Raw genomic sequence first — 16,407 nt, forward strand, 5'->3', positions numbered from 1 at the left:
CCTTGTTCTGTGGCGATGCCAATTTTTTCTTTCCGACTCTATTCCAGGCGGCTGCTCGAAATTAACTCAATTGGCGCCATTTTGAAAATTTTGAAATCATCGACAGACAAATTCGATGATTTTTTGGCGGTTTTACACGCTTAATTTTAAAAAGTCACACTGTATATTTTTAACACATTAAAATTATGTGTAAAATAGATAAATATTATCCGACTCAAATGAAATCTATATGTAGAACAATTTCTGAAGCGTATGTGTGGAAAAACATACGATTTAAGTGTCAATTTTTTGTAGTGTAGAAGTTACCTTTTTGGCTTTCACGAGCGTTCAACTTTGCTAACTCGGTAAATTTTACCTTTTCATTATTTTCCGTGTACTTATATAAGCCCTGCACAAAACTTTTCCGTGTATGGCGAAGGTTCGTTTCATTCTGCTGCTCAACTCCAATGAGGTACACTTTCACTCTTTCCACCACATTGGCTCAACTCTACACTGTTACTCGGTTGCATTTTTTGTTCTCCTAAATCTCTCCACAGTTGCGCCATTGGGTTCTGCCATTGCTGCTAGTTTTTTTAAAAGGTGTAAAATGATTTAACTTAATCAATTTACCATCGAGCGTTAGCTTTTTTTATATCTACCTGGTTGTTTTTTTTTCCATAGATTTCTTTTGACATGAAAAACGATTCATAATAAAAATAATTATTATTATTATTTAGGCGCTTTGGTTCATCCAGTTCATCAAATTAGTCAAATTAAAAAAAATCGTGTAGAATATCGGCAACACTGTTACACTACGAAGAAGGGGCGAAATTTCGCTCCGCTTTGACAAATAAAAAAAGAGCTGCAGCAAAAAAACTGTGAAAAGCAATATGTCAATAAGGAGAATTTTCGTAAACAATCGAACTAAAATCGAATGAAATTCTGAATTTCAAAGTGCTTTCCGGCCTAGATGGAGGTGAAAATGCAGTACAACTCCCAGGTGCACTTGTTCCAAATACAGGTAAGCGTGGGGCGACTCTGTAAATTCGAGTTCAGGAATTTCGCTCTTACCGTCAATGATACTCCTCCGAATGGGGCTGCTGATTTTTTTTTTCTTTTCTTTTCCCTGTTCTTATTTTCATGGCTTTGGTTACGCTTGGAACTTGGCCACTGGAATTGGTTTCCGTTGCCACAAATGATGTCGCCTGCAGGTCAAAACCCTGATCAAAACGTTAAAATGTCTGCACTCGGACGATAAATACCAAGCGCTACTGTTTCTCATTTCGGCCATTAAGTTGTACGTCAAGCTCTTGTACAACGATAGCCAAGAAAGAATTTATAAGCCATCAATACTCAAAGAGTTGAACAATATCCAAAATGTGATTATCGCACACCTACTAAAATCCCGAAATGCGATTACCAGTTATTCGTCCCGATCTGGAACCTACGAATTGAGAACTAGCATCAGAAACAATGCCCCAGACAGAACCAGCAGTGATGGAATGTCGCTACTAAACCATCCATCAAGATCTTCGTCCATCCGAACGTTGGTTCCTCTAGCGCCTTTTGATATCAAAGGAAAACTATCACGCGGAGGTCTTTTCGACGGTCTTCCACCGACCGGAGGGTTCCGCTTCCGGATTCGTAGCCATATTGGTACCATCAGTGACTTTGGCAGCATACGATTGAATCGTGACCTCGTTCGGTTGATAGCGTCCCGCAACTTCAAGCTCTTTTTCAACATGTTTGAGCAAAGCATTTTCCCGACGTGGCGTATTCTCAAACAGGAGCGATCATCCGTTGGCAGATCACGGGTAAGGCCTTCGATGCCGGCTATCTGCTACAGCGGGGGGTCCTCTCATTCTCCACCTGCCGCCTACATCAAGAAGGAAGACTTCGACTTTGATCCGCCTTACTCGCTCGGGGACGACCATCCATGCTTCGAGGAGCTCAAAGACGAAGATGATGATCATCACCTAATGATGCTCAAAGACGAAGAGGATGACGATGACGACTCCATCTCGAACGAGTTGTATTCGGAGGAATCATCAACCAACAACACCTCGCTGATGCTGTCCTCCGATACCAACACGCTGGACACTAATGATTCAAATATGCTGTCCGGAGAGCTTGGGAAAGAACAGATTTACCAGTGTTTGCTGTGTGATAAAAGGTACAAATGGGGCGCATTTTTCTAACCGAAATGGGTAAAGCTGATTATGTTTATCTTTTGTTTTTAAGCTATCGAAAAAGGAAATCGCTGGTCATTCACTTTAGTCACCACCCCGGGTTTTGTCCAGATTGCGGAAAACAACGAGGCGTCACGTCTGATGTAAGTGGTTTATTTTAGATTGAGTTGTTGCCATTTCTTTACAAAAAGTAAATCACGGAATTACAAAACATGGTAATGTTAGTAGCAAAATAAATGAATTTTGGTTTCGAGATACGAACATTTAATTTGTCTGATATGCTACATGAACAAGCTAGCATAGCTATACTGGAATGTTTTTTTCCATCAAAGTAGAGTCTTTTGTCGTTGAACGAATATTAAAATCAAACAACCAGACTTGCCTTTAATTAATCCCCAAAATGGTAATTTTAGATTTTATAATAAATCGAATTTCTGTAGTTTAAGCATTTCATACTTTCAAAAGCGAATAGGATCTTCTAAGCATTTCAAGTGATAATCTCTTTTTTTTTCGCAGGAAATCATTGAACATAATCGAGTGTTCCACAAGAACCGGCCGCATATATGCGAACACTGCGGTGAAACATTTACCCGAAACCAGCAGTATCAAGTCCACATGCAGGGTCACTTCATCAGCAAGGCACGCATGCAGGAGCAAAACTGTAAAAGTAAGTAAAGTCTTCGGTCATTATTTAAATAAATGTGATTCTAACGGCATTTCGTTTTTTTTCTCCCAGAAACATACAAATATAGTTGCAACTCTTGTGGTATCGTGTTCAACAACCATAAGTATTTGGAAAAACATGTAGAAAAAACGGGTCACCAAGCAGAGAGTGTGGCCTGCGAAACCTGCGGTGCAATATTTTCGTCAAACATTCGACTGCAGCAACACATCGCCAGAACTCACAAAAACGGTTTGTCGCAATATCAGAGCACGTTTCAACTAAATATTTCAATACTACTCATTATATTCCAGATAAACGCTTTACTTGTGAGATATGCGCAAAAGTATTTAACCAAAAAGCGAATTTAGATCGTCACATGCTTCTGCATACGAATATCGTGGAGAAGCATTATCCATGCGAGCAGTGTAACGCATCCTTCCTTTCTATGACAACACTAAGAGAGCATATTAAAATTGCTCACACAGGAGTAAGTTTGATATAACAGTCGGTTGTTGGCGTTGAGTAACTTTTTTTCTTCTATTCAATAAATAGGATGATAAATTTGAATGCAACATCTGCAACAAGTTGTTTGCTGCTAAAAGGTCACTCAAACGCCATAAGCTTTGCCACTCGGAAGAACGACCATTCCCATGCACGTTGGAGAACTGTAAAGAGGCTTATAAAAACCAATCTCACCTAGCACGCCACATGAAAACTGCCCATCAGATCGATCCACCCTCGAAGCGAGCTCCAAAAGTTCCAAAAACAGCAGAACCAGAATTTATACCGCTTGATCCCATTGGTACTGGTGATTCCACAACAAGTAAAAACATTTCATTGAAAAAGCCTACGATTGGTGGTAGTGATAAATCCATTGGCGATAGCAGCACAAATTTCAGTGATAATTTGTCTACTTTCAACTATGAATACGTCGAGGCAGTTCCCCCGGGAGCCGTATCCATTGATCCCAATCATCAGCGATTACAAATGATTGGCCCTGGTGGAGGACCCAGAATGGGAGTTCCTCCAGCAGTCAATTTCAATGATCCCAACAACATCGGATACGGGACTATCAATACAGGTAACGAACAGTTTGAATGGCAGAATCTCGAGTTTGGTAACGCTGTAGGAGGCAACGGACCCGGTCCATCTCAACAAACAATGGTCATCAATCAGCTCAACCAAGGTTACATGGAGAATCCCCATGCCGGCGGAAATTTTATGCCTGGACAGCTCCCAGCTATGCGCAGCTACCAGGTAGAATATAAATTCATTTTATTGAAAGCTCTTAAATAATAATTTAAATCTATTTTAGCACGAAGATCCGAATCTCATCTGCGAGCATTGTGACGAAAATAATTTCATGAACGCCCAGCAGCTACAAGCTCACATACAAGACCACTTTTCAACAAAAGAAGCAAAGGATCCTCCAGGAAAAAGTATGTATTTTGTAACATAGAATATAAGGTTGATCGATGTGACTATTATCTGAATGAATAATAATGAATATTTTTATTTCAGAAATGACCCGATTATATTGTAAAACATGTAATCTGGTGTTTTCTACTGGAGTTCAACTGGATCGACACATCCAGAAAACGAACCACCACACCGATAGTATCGCGTGTGATATCTGTAGTGCAATATTCAACTCTAATCTCAAAGTTTATCAACACATGCTGAAATGTCACAAGAATGGTACGTTGCAAATACATATGTTTAATTTATAGAATCTATGTATAATCTCTTTTTTTTTGCCAGAAACGTGGTTTGCATGTGAGCAGTGCTCGAAAGTTTTCATATTGAAACAAGACTACGACAAGCATCAACTGGTACACCAAACTGTTACGGATAAATCGGTGATTTGTGAGCACTGTGCGTCGTCCTTCTTTTCGCAAGAAGCCCTCAAGGAACATATCAAAATTTCTCACACAGTGGTAAGCATTTAAAGCTGTCATATTGCTCTTTGACTTGCCTTTAGAACGTACTTTCTACCTTGCAGGAAAAGAAATATGAGTGTAACATTTGCAACAAGCTCTTTGCTGCTAAGCGCTCTTTAAAACGCCATAAACTATGCCATGACGAGGAAGGTGCATTCCCGTGCCCAGTCGAGGATTGTAAGGAATCGTTCAAAACTCCCGCCAGCTTGACCAAACATAAAAAGAATGTTCACAGCATTGGTCCCGATCCAAGTGAAAAAGGCGCAAAGGGAAAGGCTGCTGCAGCGGCCAAAGCAGCCAGTGAAAAATTACTAGCGGAACAATCCACAGTGGTGCCGGTGCCTTCAGCCTCTACTCCTGGTCTTGGTATTCCTGGACCATCGGTTGGCGTCATTAAGCATGAACCGCGAACGCCTACTGGAATGCTAGTTCCACCTTCTAGAACTAGTAGTACTAGTAGTGCAGGTGCTGCAAGCACTCCAACTGCTGTTTCATATGATCCGTACGGATCTGGGATGCATTACAACAACGTAATCGGTCAAAATCAACAACAATTTACAGTTCAATCTCCAGGCGGAGTAATGCATTATGCAACGGGACCTAATAGAGATCCCACAATGGCATATCGGATGGATCCATCGACAGGAAACACTGCTAGTGCCGCTCAATATGGGCATACTGCCGGGGGCTATGGTCAGATGAACAGTGCGTTTGAATGGCGAAGTATGGAAATCCAAAACAGTATTGATCCTAACCTAGGGTCAACTGCTGCTGCAGGTCAAACCGTTCAATCCGTAGCTGCAACGATGAAAGCGAACAAATACTATCCAGTGATGGATCCCAGTGGCACTGCAGGCGGTGGCTTCATTCAAAATCAAGCAACACAACAACATCCATCACCCCATCATTCGCATCAACATCAGCGTCATCAGCAGCCTGGACAGCAGCATGACTCTCAACAGCAACAGCAGCAGCAACAACAACAACAACAACAGCCGCATCAACATCACCAACAACAAATGGTGAACATCAATAACCACGAGTTCATGGGCTATCAGGTAAGAAAATAAATTCATAGATCTACTATTTTCCTAAATTGTCAAGTATACTTTCGCTAACAAACTTAACAGACTTTTACGTATAATAAATACCAACTTGATTGGTTCGTTGTAATTCAGAAACACAGCTACCAGTTCAGATTTTTATGTTATATGTCCTATTTTAAACTTGATCATCTTTTATTTTCTTTCAACTTTCTCATAATTTCTTATTTATTGCCTTCTATTCTTCCACTACTTGAATGTATGAACAGGACTTCTTCTTTCAATCTCTTACGAGTTTTTTTCTTTCTATGTTTTCTTCCAGCGATCACAAAGTCATCTGATGACATTATTTATGCTGCAAGCTCAATAGAATCTCACCATCTCTCAGCGTAAATATGTTTCTCATTGAAAAAAAAAAAGAAAACAAGAGAAAAGCACCTCATCATCTAACACGTACCAGTGCCTTGGAAATAGATCGGATATTATATGCAGCTACGCTTCGAAGCAAATTTGCCTTTATCTTTATCTTTATTGGGAAGAAAAAGCCAATATGAAATAGATTGGATCCGTCTCATATGCGCGTAAAAACCCTCATCATTTGCATGAGCAGATTACACCTGCAATCCTAAAAACACAATGAGTACTTAAATTTATCGCACAATTCAATTCACACTATTTTCTCTTAAATCCAAAATTATAAATGTGAACTGCAGAATTTACATTCTAGTGTGTTTCGGGAGCTTCAAATTGTGAAGAAACGCGGTTGAACATTCGAATTGTTCTTATGAGAGTTGCATTTTGACCATAATTAGTAGAAGCATACGGAACAACCAGGAAAGATTGATAGCAAAGGTTTCTGGGCCTAATGTTGAAATTTATAAGTTCTCAAATTTGGGGGTCGATATGAGTGAAAAAATTAAAAAATCTAAGTTAAGTGAATGGAACGAATCCTTAAGCACCAAATATCATTGTCAGATGTAAAAGATGCACAGCTCGACGGGAAGACAGATCATCTAGCTCAAGCGGATTGCATCTGTTTTCGTATGCAGGAAGAATGACAGGATCGTTCCATGGTATGTTGCGGAGAGGGAAGCGTAAGAATTATCCTTGAATCTTTTCGATACGTTAGATTGAGTTATTGTAACGAAGATTTCACACCACATAGCAGTATTCTAAGTTAGATCAGACTAGTGCAGTGCATTTGTGCAGGGATACTTCGAGTGCCGTTTAGAATCGCAATACAAAAAGTGTGACGAATAATCACGATTCTTCTGATGTAGGCAATTTTTATTTCTGATCGTTTTCACGAGCAAAGCAATAATATAAGTACTACGGACGAAAATATATTCACAAATCACCTACCTGTACTTTTGCATGGAAGATAAATTTAGATTACTAGGTCATTAATTTTGTATTATGTTTTTTTTCGTTTCAGGAAATCTGGAATAACAGTAATACTTCTAATGTAGCTGGAAGCTCTTACAATAATATTGGAAACATACTCTCCAACTTGGAACTAATTGGCAACAACAGTAACTATGAGCAAACGTATGAAGCTGTACCGCCTAGTTCTAACGTGGATCAACAGCAGCAGCAGCAGCAACAACAACAACAGCAACAATCTCAGCCATCTGTACAAATTCAACAAGGTCAGAGTAAACCCAATTACCACAAACATCAACAACAGCAGCAACAAGTTGGAATGATGAGTGTTGATGGCTCTATTGTTGCTCCACATCACCAACAACAACAGCAGCAGCAACAACAACAGCAATATTTCCCAGAGCAGCATCCACATGCTGCAGTACACCATCCACATCCACAGCACCACGGTTTACATCATCAACACCCAGTTCATCCAAGTCATCACCCTCAGCTACATGGACATCATGGACAACAACAGCAAACACCCAGTCCGCATCACCACCCACCCCATTTGCAACAGCAAATACAGGGCACCGCACAACAACAACAGCAGCAGCAGCAACAACAACAACAACAGCAGCAGTTGCAACACCAGTACAATGCTCATATTCCGCACCATCAACTACATCATGGGCACAATCCAAATGCTGGTCCTCCGGGAGCTCATCATGGAGGACCTTCACATCAGCAGCTTCCTCATTCGCAGCAACAGCAACCAGGTATGAGTTACTCCAATCAATCACAGCATCCACAACAACAAGATCATACTATTACAGACATATCGAAAACAAACAACTTGCAATTCGTTGACAGCTTCACAGAATCAATTGACTACCTGCAGCAATCGTTTCAGTACGTGTAATAGTAAGTGGTAATATCTGTACAGTTTCGTACTCACGATTTTCCATATAGATGGGCCCGACCGGTGGCTCCTCCTCTATTATTTGTAGAAATGCAGTCCGGTTTGCGCGGTGATGTGCCTCTGTTTGTCACAGCTTTATGTTTTATTTGGTTCCGATTGGAATCTCTTGTTTCATATCAATCTCCGTTGGGATCTAACCGATACTATGATATACTTATTTTACGGGTTTCAACCTATCATGACACAGTAGAGGGTGATGCTGAAAAGGGGTTAAATAAAAAAAACATGTTCAGTTTTAATTTCCAACCAACTGAAAAAATGATCACTGAACTATTGAGTTCTTCATAAAATTTTTGCTAAATCAGGTATTATGAATGGAAGGTAATCTACAACCAGGCATTAAACAATTCAAGTTTAGTTCTACTTGCGCTTGCATTGAGTTTTTTTTTTTTTTTTTTTTTTTTCTCTCTCTCTCTTTTGGCACGAACCTATCGGCCCATAATGCCAAGTCTTGTGGATTTTGTTTTTGTCTGTTTTGTAAACAGTTCGCGTATATTTTAAAGCGACCGTTCGTTCTCATAGCGTGGGGTTAGAAATCCAGAGACAATTTTCAATGAGTTGTTGTGGTTTTTTTTTTGGGAAGGGGGTAAAAGGTGAAAGAGGTTTTGTATCTAAATATTCCTTTTTGTATTACGGAGATATTCAACTAGTTGGTTAAGCTCTGTGGTGTTTTTATCTTTAAGTATTTCAATAAGTGGTTTGTTGTTGTTTAGTATACTATAATCTGATCTTAATTGATTGAATTTATTACAGGTGTACAGAATATGGTTCAGGTCTTCAGTAGTTCCGCATGTTTCACAAAGGTCTGAGCTCACTAAATTCCATTTAGCTAGTCGGTCCTTGGTGGCTGTATGTCCTGTTTTAATCCTATTGAGGATTATGGTGTCAAGGGTGCTGATTACTATATTGTGAAACCAAGGTTTCAGATTTACTATTGGTGTGTGTTCGTAATGAAATATTCCTTTTTCAGTTGAGATTGTTTGGTAAGTATTTTGCCATTTTTTTAAAGTGCATTCCTCACTGCTCAAATCGCTACTTTTTCCCAACTTGTCAAAGAGAAACAACGAACCAACGAATCTCAATGCAGTTCCGAAAGTGACACCAGCATGGAAAGCAACAACTCTACCATCAGTAAGGCCTCAACCACCAAGCGTTTCTGGAAAACTTCATCAGACGATTCTCCACCTGGGGCCGAAACCAACCCACAAGATGACAATAAAATTCCAAATCGTCCCAAAAAGAAACGTCATCGAAGACCGAACAATGCCAATCTTCCAGCTAAAGACCTGACTGTTGACTCAAACCGACAAAACACCCATCCGACCCCAACGGTAAACCCATCTTTCTTCCTAAAGGCCGGTAAGTCGAACCAACCATAGATAAATTCCTACTATAGCTCCTGATTTTTTTCCACTATTTTAAATACTTCTGTTTATCACTTTAATTCTATTACTATCATGGCCAACAATAATCGCAATAGCCCAACACAAAAATCTACAACCAACTTCGCTATACAGTGGAACATCTTTGGTCTCAGAACTCGACTACCTGAAATTCAACTACTTGCCTCTAAATACTCCCCAATCATTCTCGCTGTTCAAGAAACCCTCGCCCCACACTCATCAATACAAACTAACATAATTAACGGCTACCACTTCTTGTCACATAAAAACCCCTCGAACCCCTACAGCAGAGGCGTAGGCCTCGGAATAAAAAATGGAATCCCATATTCTTTAGTTAACACAAATTCCTCCCTCAACACTATCTGCGTTCGTCTCGAAGCCCCCATCAAGATCTCTGTAGTTTCCCTTTATGCATCGCCGTCATTATCATACGAAGACTACACCAAGGGCTTTGATGATCTGATCCCACAAATACCAACCCCTTTCATTCTACTTGGCGATTTTAACGCCCACTCTACTGAGTGGGGGAGTAAAAACGTTGACCGAAAGGGTGAATTCATCGAGGACTTTGCCCAAACTAATTACCTAACCATCCTCAATGATGGCTCCCCTACACGTTTATGCCCCCGTACGGGCAACACGTCAGCTATTGACTTAAGCATAGTATCCTGGACTCTCGGGCCTAAATTCGGTTGGAAAGCCCTAGAAGACAACGGTGGGAGTGACCACTTTCCCCTCTTAATAAATCTGCAACACCCCTCCCCTGTAGCCGCCACAAGGCCTCGCTGGCGATACGATGAAGCCAACTGGGATGACTACCAAACCCACATTGAAAGTCTCCTCTCCGTTAACGACTCTATTTCCCTCGAACAATTCAACAACATCCTATTGGAAGCGGGTTCCAAATCTATTCCCCGGTCAAGCGGAACACCAGGTAAAACCTCGGTCCCATGGTGGGGGCCTGAGGTCCGAGAAGCCCTAAAAAAACGAAGGAAGGCTCTTCGACTCTTAAGACGTATTCCCAATGACCATCCCAATAAACAAAATGCTTTAATATCTTTTAAAAATGCCAGGGCTGAAGCCAGATCCGCAGTTCGGACCGCGAAAAACAATTGTTGGCTTAAGTTTACCGAAGAAATTCACCCCAACACTCCTTCCAAAGTCCTTTGGAGCAAAATTAAAATCCTTAACGGAGAACCCCGCAAAAATCAGTTCCATTTGCTCCTTAACCAAAACTACACCAATGACCCACTCCTTCTCGCCGAAGCCTTCTGCAAACATTTCTCCTCAACCAACACTGTCAATCAAAATTCAACACCTCCCGAAGAAACCCTCCCATCTTTTCCACATCTTTCTCTCAGCTGTTCCTACAACTCCGACTTTACCCTAGATGAACTCAACACGGCCCTTCATAAAGTCAAGGGTCTATCTTCAGGGCCCGATGACATCGGATACCCGTTTCTCAAAAACCTGCCCCTATCAGCCAAAACAACATTTTTAAATATAATCAACCAAATTTGGAATGATGGTTCGATACCAAACAACTGGAAACGCGGTCTTGTTGTCCCTATCCCCAAGCCCCAAAAAGATCCAAGTAACATCGATAGTTATCGCCCTATCACTTTGATTGACTGCTCCGGCAAAATCATGGAAAGACTAGTCAATCACCGCCTCAACACCATTATTGATCAAAAACTACTCTTAGACGACCGTCAATACGCTTTCCGTCCCGGCCGATCAACCGATGACTATCTTTGCCTCCTCGAGTGCATTCTGGATGATGCCTTAAGTCGAAGCCAACACATTGATCTATTATCACTGGACCTATCCAAAGCATTTGATTGCGTCGAACATAACACCATACTCACCTCCTTGCGAGACTGGGGAATTTCCGGCAGATTATATCTATATATCCAAAGCTTTCTAACAAACCGTACTATTCAGGTACTTGTCAACAACTCTCTCTCCAGCCCAAGACAAATGCCTACAGGGGTCCCGCAAGGATCAGTTATCTCTCCTACCCTCTTTCTGATTGCTATAAACTCTATTTTCAAAATTATTCCCGAAAACATCAAGATTCTTGTATACGCGGATGACATCCTGCTCATCTCGATATCTGCATTTGCCCGCCTAACACGAAACAGGCTACAAACAGCCTTAGACAAAATTGCCATTTGGGCACCAAAAATAGGTTTCCGATTTTCCCCTGATAAATCTAAACTTCTGCATCTTGGCCCTAACAGGAAAAAACTTAAAAAACTCCCTCCCTTGAAACTATTCAATCAGTCCATCCCCTTCGTCCATTCCTTCCGTTTATTGGGTGTTTGGATTGACGACCGACTAACATTTTCTACTCATCTCAACCAAGTTAGAAAGAACACCAAGAACAAATTAAACCTACTCCGTATCCTAAGTAAAACCCCAAGTCATGCAAATCGGGACTCCCTTGTCAAATTTGTTCATGGATGGTTACTGCCATCAGCGCTATATGGTCTGGGTCTTATCAGCAGATCCGGCCCTAGGCTCTATCACAAACTTGAACCTTTATACAACGGATGCATCCGAACAGTTGGTTCTGCGTTTGTCACAAGCCCTATCGTATCGATCATGGCCGAATGCGGCCAACTTCCGTTCAACTATCTGGTTGCCAAACACCTTACCTCTAAATCAGTCCGTTGGCTTGCCATTGGAGGCAACAGTGATGCGCCCCTAGTTATCCGCACCAACATCATACTCCAAAATCTCATAAACTGCTCCCTTCCATCTGTTTGTCCTAGGAGGAAACCTCCGTTTCGATACTGGACCGAAAAAACACCACCTATTGACTTCTCCCTATCCCTAAAAATCAAAGCCGGTCAACACCCCTGCACAGTACTACCTCTTTTTCACGAACTAGTTGACAGAAAATACAGGACGACGACTAACATATACACCGACGGCTCCAAAACCATTAACGATCAAGTCGGCTGTGGCATCGAGGATCCTCTCAACAAGCGCAGCCTTGCTCTACCATCTCAGTGCTCCGTCTTTAGCGCCGAAGCATACGCCCTATTGGATGCCCTTCAAAACATGCCAAATCAACCAACCTCTACAACCATCTTTTCCGACTCCGCAAGTGTGCTGAAAGCAGTCGCCAAGGGCAGCATAAAACACCCCTGGATATCTTCCATATCCCACGAGGCCTTAACGAAAAGAGCCACCCTGGTTTGGATCCCCGGTCACGCTGGCATACCCGGCAACGAATCTGCCGACCGCTTGGCTTCTATAGGTGCCAACCTGACCCCACCATCTATACCCATCCCGCAACAGGACGCTTATCGTGATACCTCAAACAAAATCTTCCTCGCCTGGGAGAGAGACTGGTCAGCAAATCAAACCGCCAAACTCAGAGAAGTGAAGAACTGCCCCCGCAAATGGATCGACCGGAAAAACCCCAGAGAAAGGACTGCCCTAACGCGACTACGAATCGGCCATACCAGGCTCACCCAGGGGTATCTTTTGGATAAAGAAGAACCCCCCATTTGCCCCTCATGCAATTGCATAGCTTCTGTGAAGCACATATTAGTCGACTGCTCAACATATGAGGTACAAAGAGTAGCTTGTCGATTGGCCAGCAGCTTACGGCAAATACTCTCAAATTGCCCAGACGAAGAGGAAAAGTTATTAAACTTCCTAGAAACCACAAAACTCCTATTCGAAATTTAAGAGTGCAAATAGGGAAGAATGACATCTAAATGTTAAATTCCCAGAAAAAAAAAAAAAAAAAAAAAAAAAAAATTTAATTTCCAACCAACTGAAAAAATGATCACTGAACTATTGAGTTCTTCATAAATTTTTTGCTAAATCAGGTATTATGAATGGAAGGTAATCTACAACCAGGCATTAAACAATTCAAGTTTAGTTCTACTTGCGCTTGCATTGAGTTTCTTTCTTTTTTTTTAAACTGACCCACTTCATAAAGATTTTTTTAATATAAAAGTAAAAGATTTAACTGTCATTTAATGGAATGTTACGCCTGCTCCAATTTCATGGTGGATTTCGGCATGCTTGTGATTCCTGTGCTGCAGAGAAACCTCTACACATCACCTAATAGAAAATTAAGCAACTGAAAAGAATTGATGAGAAGCCACTTTCCAGCAATCCAGCCGTACTAGGCCTATCATCTCTGTTTGCGTTTGAATCCTTTCAATTTTAGAAAGTGAATACAATGTAAAATCCATTTGTTTGAACCACCATAACCACACATACACACAGGCACATTCACACAGGCACATTCACACATTGATCTTTAGATGATAAGTAATAATTTAAAGAAAAAAATGCTTTCCGCATTAGATTTCATCACCAACTCTATAAATATTAGAATTCAACCAGCATTCTTTCTGCAATAATTATCCCCTTTTATCCTCTCAAAACGTAATGTGTAAAATGAGAAAAAGTAATCAACAATTTTACTGCACATAAATTGAATCAGTTTGGCGCTTGCATTTATGAACCGAGCGTGTCGTCCTGACAGTGTAAATTAGAATAGATTATATGGAAATAAGATATGCGAAGTCCCTTTGAGGAAATGAGAACAGAAAATCAAACGAAAATGTGTGAAAGTTGATTGTGTGACAAATACAATATTTAGAGATTTATAAACTGTATGTGTGAGAGTGTGCGTGAAACATGTATGAATGAAGGAAAAGAAACATATAAGTTTTTAAACGTAAATGAAACAATATTTAGTTTTTTTCATTGTTTTTTTCCTGGCGATTTGACGGAAAAGTTGAATCCATGATAGCAAACACTATAAAAGCAGATTAAACTTCAAGTGAAAGAATCGAAAATTAAGCTACAATACATTGTAATTACACTAGTGAATAGTTAAGTGTTGAAAGAGAGTCATTTCTATCAATGATCGCAATTTAACAGTGGTCGATATGTTAGCGACTAACGCGCAAGCAACCACTGCGGGTTAAAAGTGTTTCTGAATGCTGCGTGAGAAAGAAGAAAAGAGAAAAGTATAATATATATTTAATCTTACACAGGCTAAGTGAAACTCACTGGACAACGTGAAAATTGTAACAGGAGACTCTTCCTGGGCGTTCGCGATCTGCAGAAAGCCAACATACAACACACAGTGAATGCAACTGTACATCTCAAATTTTTAATATTCGTATCTCAAACAAAAATAGAGTAACGATGAATTTCTGCATACTTTTGCGTGAGTGACAAACGTTGGAAATTCACACATATACACACACAACACATATTTGCTACATAAAATAATCAGAGATAACTCACATGAAGAAAAAACAGACACTGTCACAAAGAAACATACTTGCATGAAAATAATATATAAATATAACATGTGAAGCAAACTATAAAAAACTATTATATACAACAACAATTATATTATTGATTATTATTATATCATTATTACTATTATTATTGCGAATAAATGCTAAAAATAATTGTGACCAAATGTGCTTCATTCAACCTCCGAAATCATAGGATTCAAGCATGGTAACCTGCTAGAATGTTCGAATCACTGAAGCCCAAGCCGCCAACTGTCCCGATGACTTTAGAGACATTAACGATGGCTCCAGAGAAAAATCTCAGGAGCCACTACCATCTCTTTAAATTTTCTGAGCGTGAAAGTGAAGAGAGAGAACGCATGGCGAAACTGAGCGGCATACTTGAATAAGAGAGCGTCACCCGTTTTTGATGTGACGGGGCGTTCCAGGAAATACACCCGAATCTGGGTCTGCACTTTCTTTGACGCCCATCTGGGTTCCAGTCAAACGCCTCTCTACAAATCTCGTCCACGTCAGTAGGGTTTCTGAAAGAGAGGCGGTACTAGTTTTTCTTTTATTTACATGGCTTTCCACCTCACGACATAACCTCACGACATAATCCCGCTCCACTTGGTCTAACAACCTCGCTAGTTGCGCTCCTGTTCGTCTTATTCCTACCGGATTGGTAGCGAACGTCTGTTTTGCAAGAGAGTCGTCCGGTATTCTCACAACATGTCCTGCCAGCATTCACCACCTTCTCGATACTGGGTTCGCCGTAGAGTCGCGCAAGCTCGTAATTCATCCTTCGCCTACACACTCCGTTCTCCTGCTTGCCGCCAAAGATGGTTCTTAACCTTCCTTTGCGGTTAGGGTGTATATGACCCGAACTGTGGGCTTGTGAATATAGCTCAGTTGGCAAGTCAGTTGCTTCCTGAGTCTCCTACTACAACACACAAATCGAATACTTACTTACCAATTCCAAATAAATCTGCCAAATATTGCCAAAGTATCAAGCGTTGAAGATCGTCGTTTGGACCAACCTTCGCCTACGATCGATTGGAGCATTAAAAAGGAAGTTCGCGCCGGTGATAATACATTAAGAATTCAAATAATATTTAACGAGCTGCTGACCCGAAAATATGTAAATCACGATAAAATCTGCACTGATGGCTCTATGTCAACGAACGGTGCTGGAGTATTTTCTTCTACCCATAAAGTTTCTGCCAAGCTTGGCGACTCATGCTCTGTGTTCTCGGCTAAAGTGGCAGCTTTAAACCTTACCATTGAATCAATTACTAACAATTAGATAAAGGAATCGGTCATATTCACCGATTCTGCTAGCGCTTTGAAAGCACTCGAAACTGGTCGATCGAAACACCCTTGGATAAAGAGACTAGATTCAAAAGACCTATCAAAAGTCACTTTCATTTGGATCCCAGGACATGCGGTATAACCGGCAATGAGGAAGCCGATAAATTAGCTGGCATCGGGTACGATAGAAGTTATTGGAAAACAGACGTTCCTGGGAACGACCTTAAGAATTTGATCGAAAACATAGCT

The 16,407-nt window shown here is 40.8% G+C and overlaps 1 protein-coding gene across 4 annotated transcripts; it reads left to right on the forward strand.

Moving 5' to 3' along the window:
- The first annotated feature begins 835 nt into the window (after positions 1 to 835).
- LOC129751089 (uncharacterized) lies at positions 836 to 8,554 on the forward strand. 4 transcript variants are annotated; one of them, XM_055746373.1, is made up of 13 exons: positions 849 to 1,000; positions 1,191 to 2,152; positions 2,221 to 2,311; positions 2,685 to 2,835; positions 2,905 to 3,081; positions 3,144 to 3,319; positions 3,385 to 4,089; positions 4,148 to 4,271; positions 4,354 to 4,530; positions 4,594 to 4,769; positions 4,835 to 5,830; positions 7,251 to 7,959; positions 8,017 to 8,554. In XM_055746373.1, exons 1-13 carry the CDS (start codon positions 950 to 952, stop codon positions 8,100 to 8,102), a joined length of 4,581 nt encoding a protein of 1,526 aa, XP_055602348.1. In that variant the 5' UTR covers positions 849 to 949; the 3' UTR covers positions 8,103 to 8,554. The 4 variants fall into 4 exon arrangements, with proteins under 4 accessions (XP_055602349.1, XP_055602348.1, XP_055602345.1 ...); XM_055746374.1 differs by lacking the exons at positions 7,251 to 7,959; positions 8,017 to 8,554 and adding an exon at positions 6,138 to 7,188 and having other exon boundaries at positions 836 to 1,000; XM_055746370.1 differs by having other exon boundaries at positions 7,251 to 8,553.
- Positions 8,555 to 16,407: the final 7,853 nt, after the last annotated feature.

This window comes from Uranotaenia lowii, chromosome 3, assembly GCF_029784155.1.
Source record: "Uranotaenia lowii strain MFRU-FL chromosome 3, ASM2978415v1, whole genome shotgun sequence".
NCBI lineage: Eukaryota > Metazoa > Arthropoda > Insecta > Diptera > Culicidae > Uranotaenia > Uranotaenia lowii.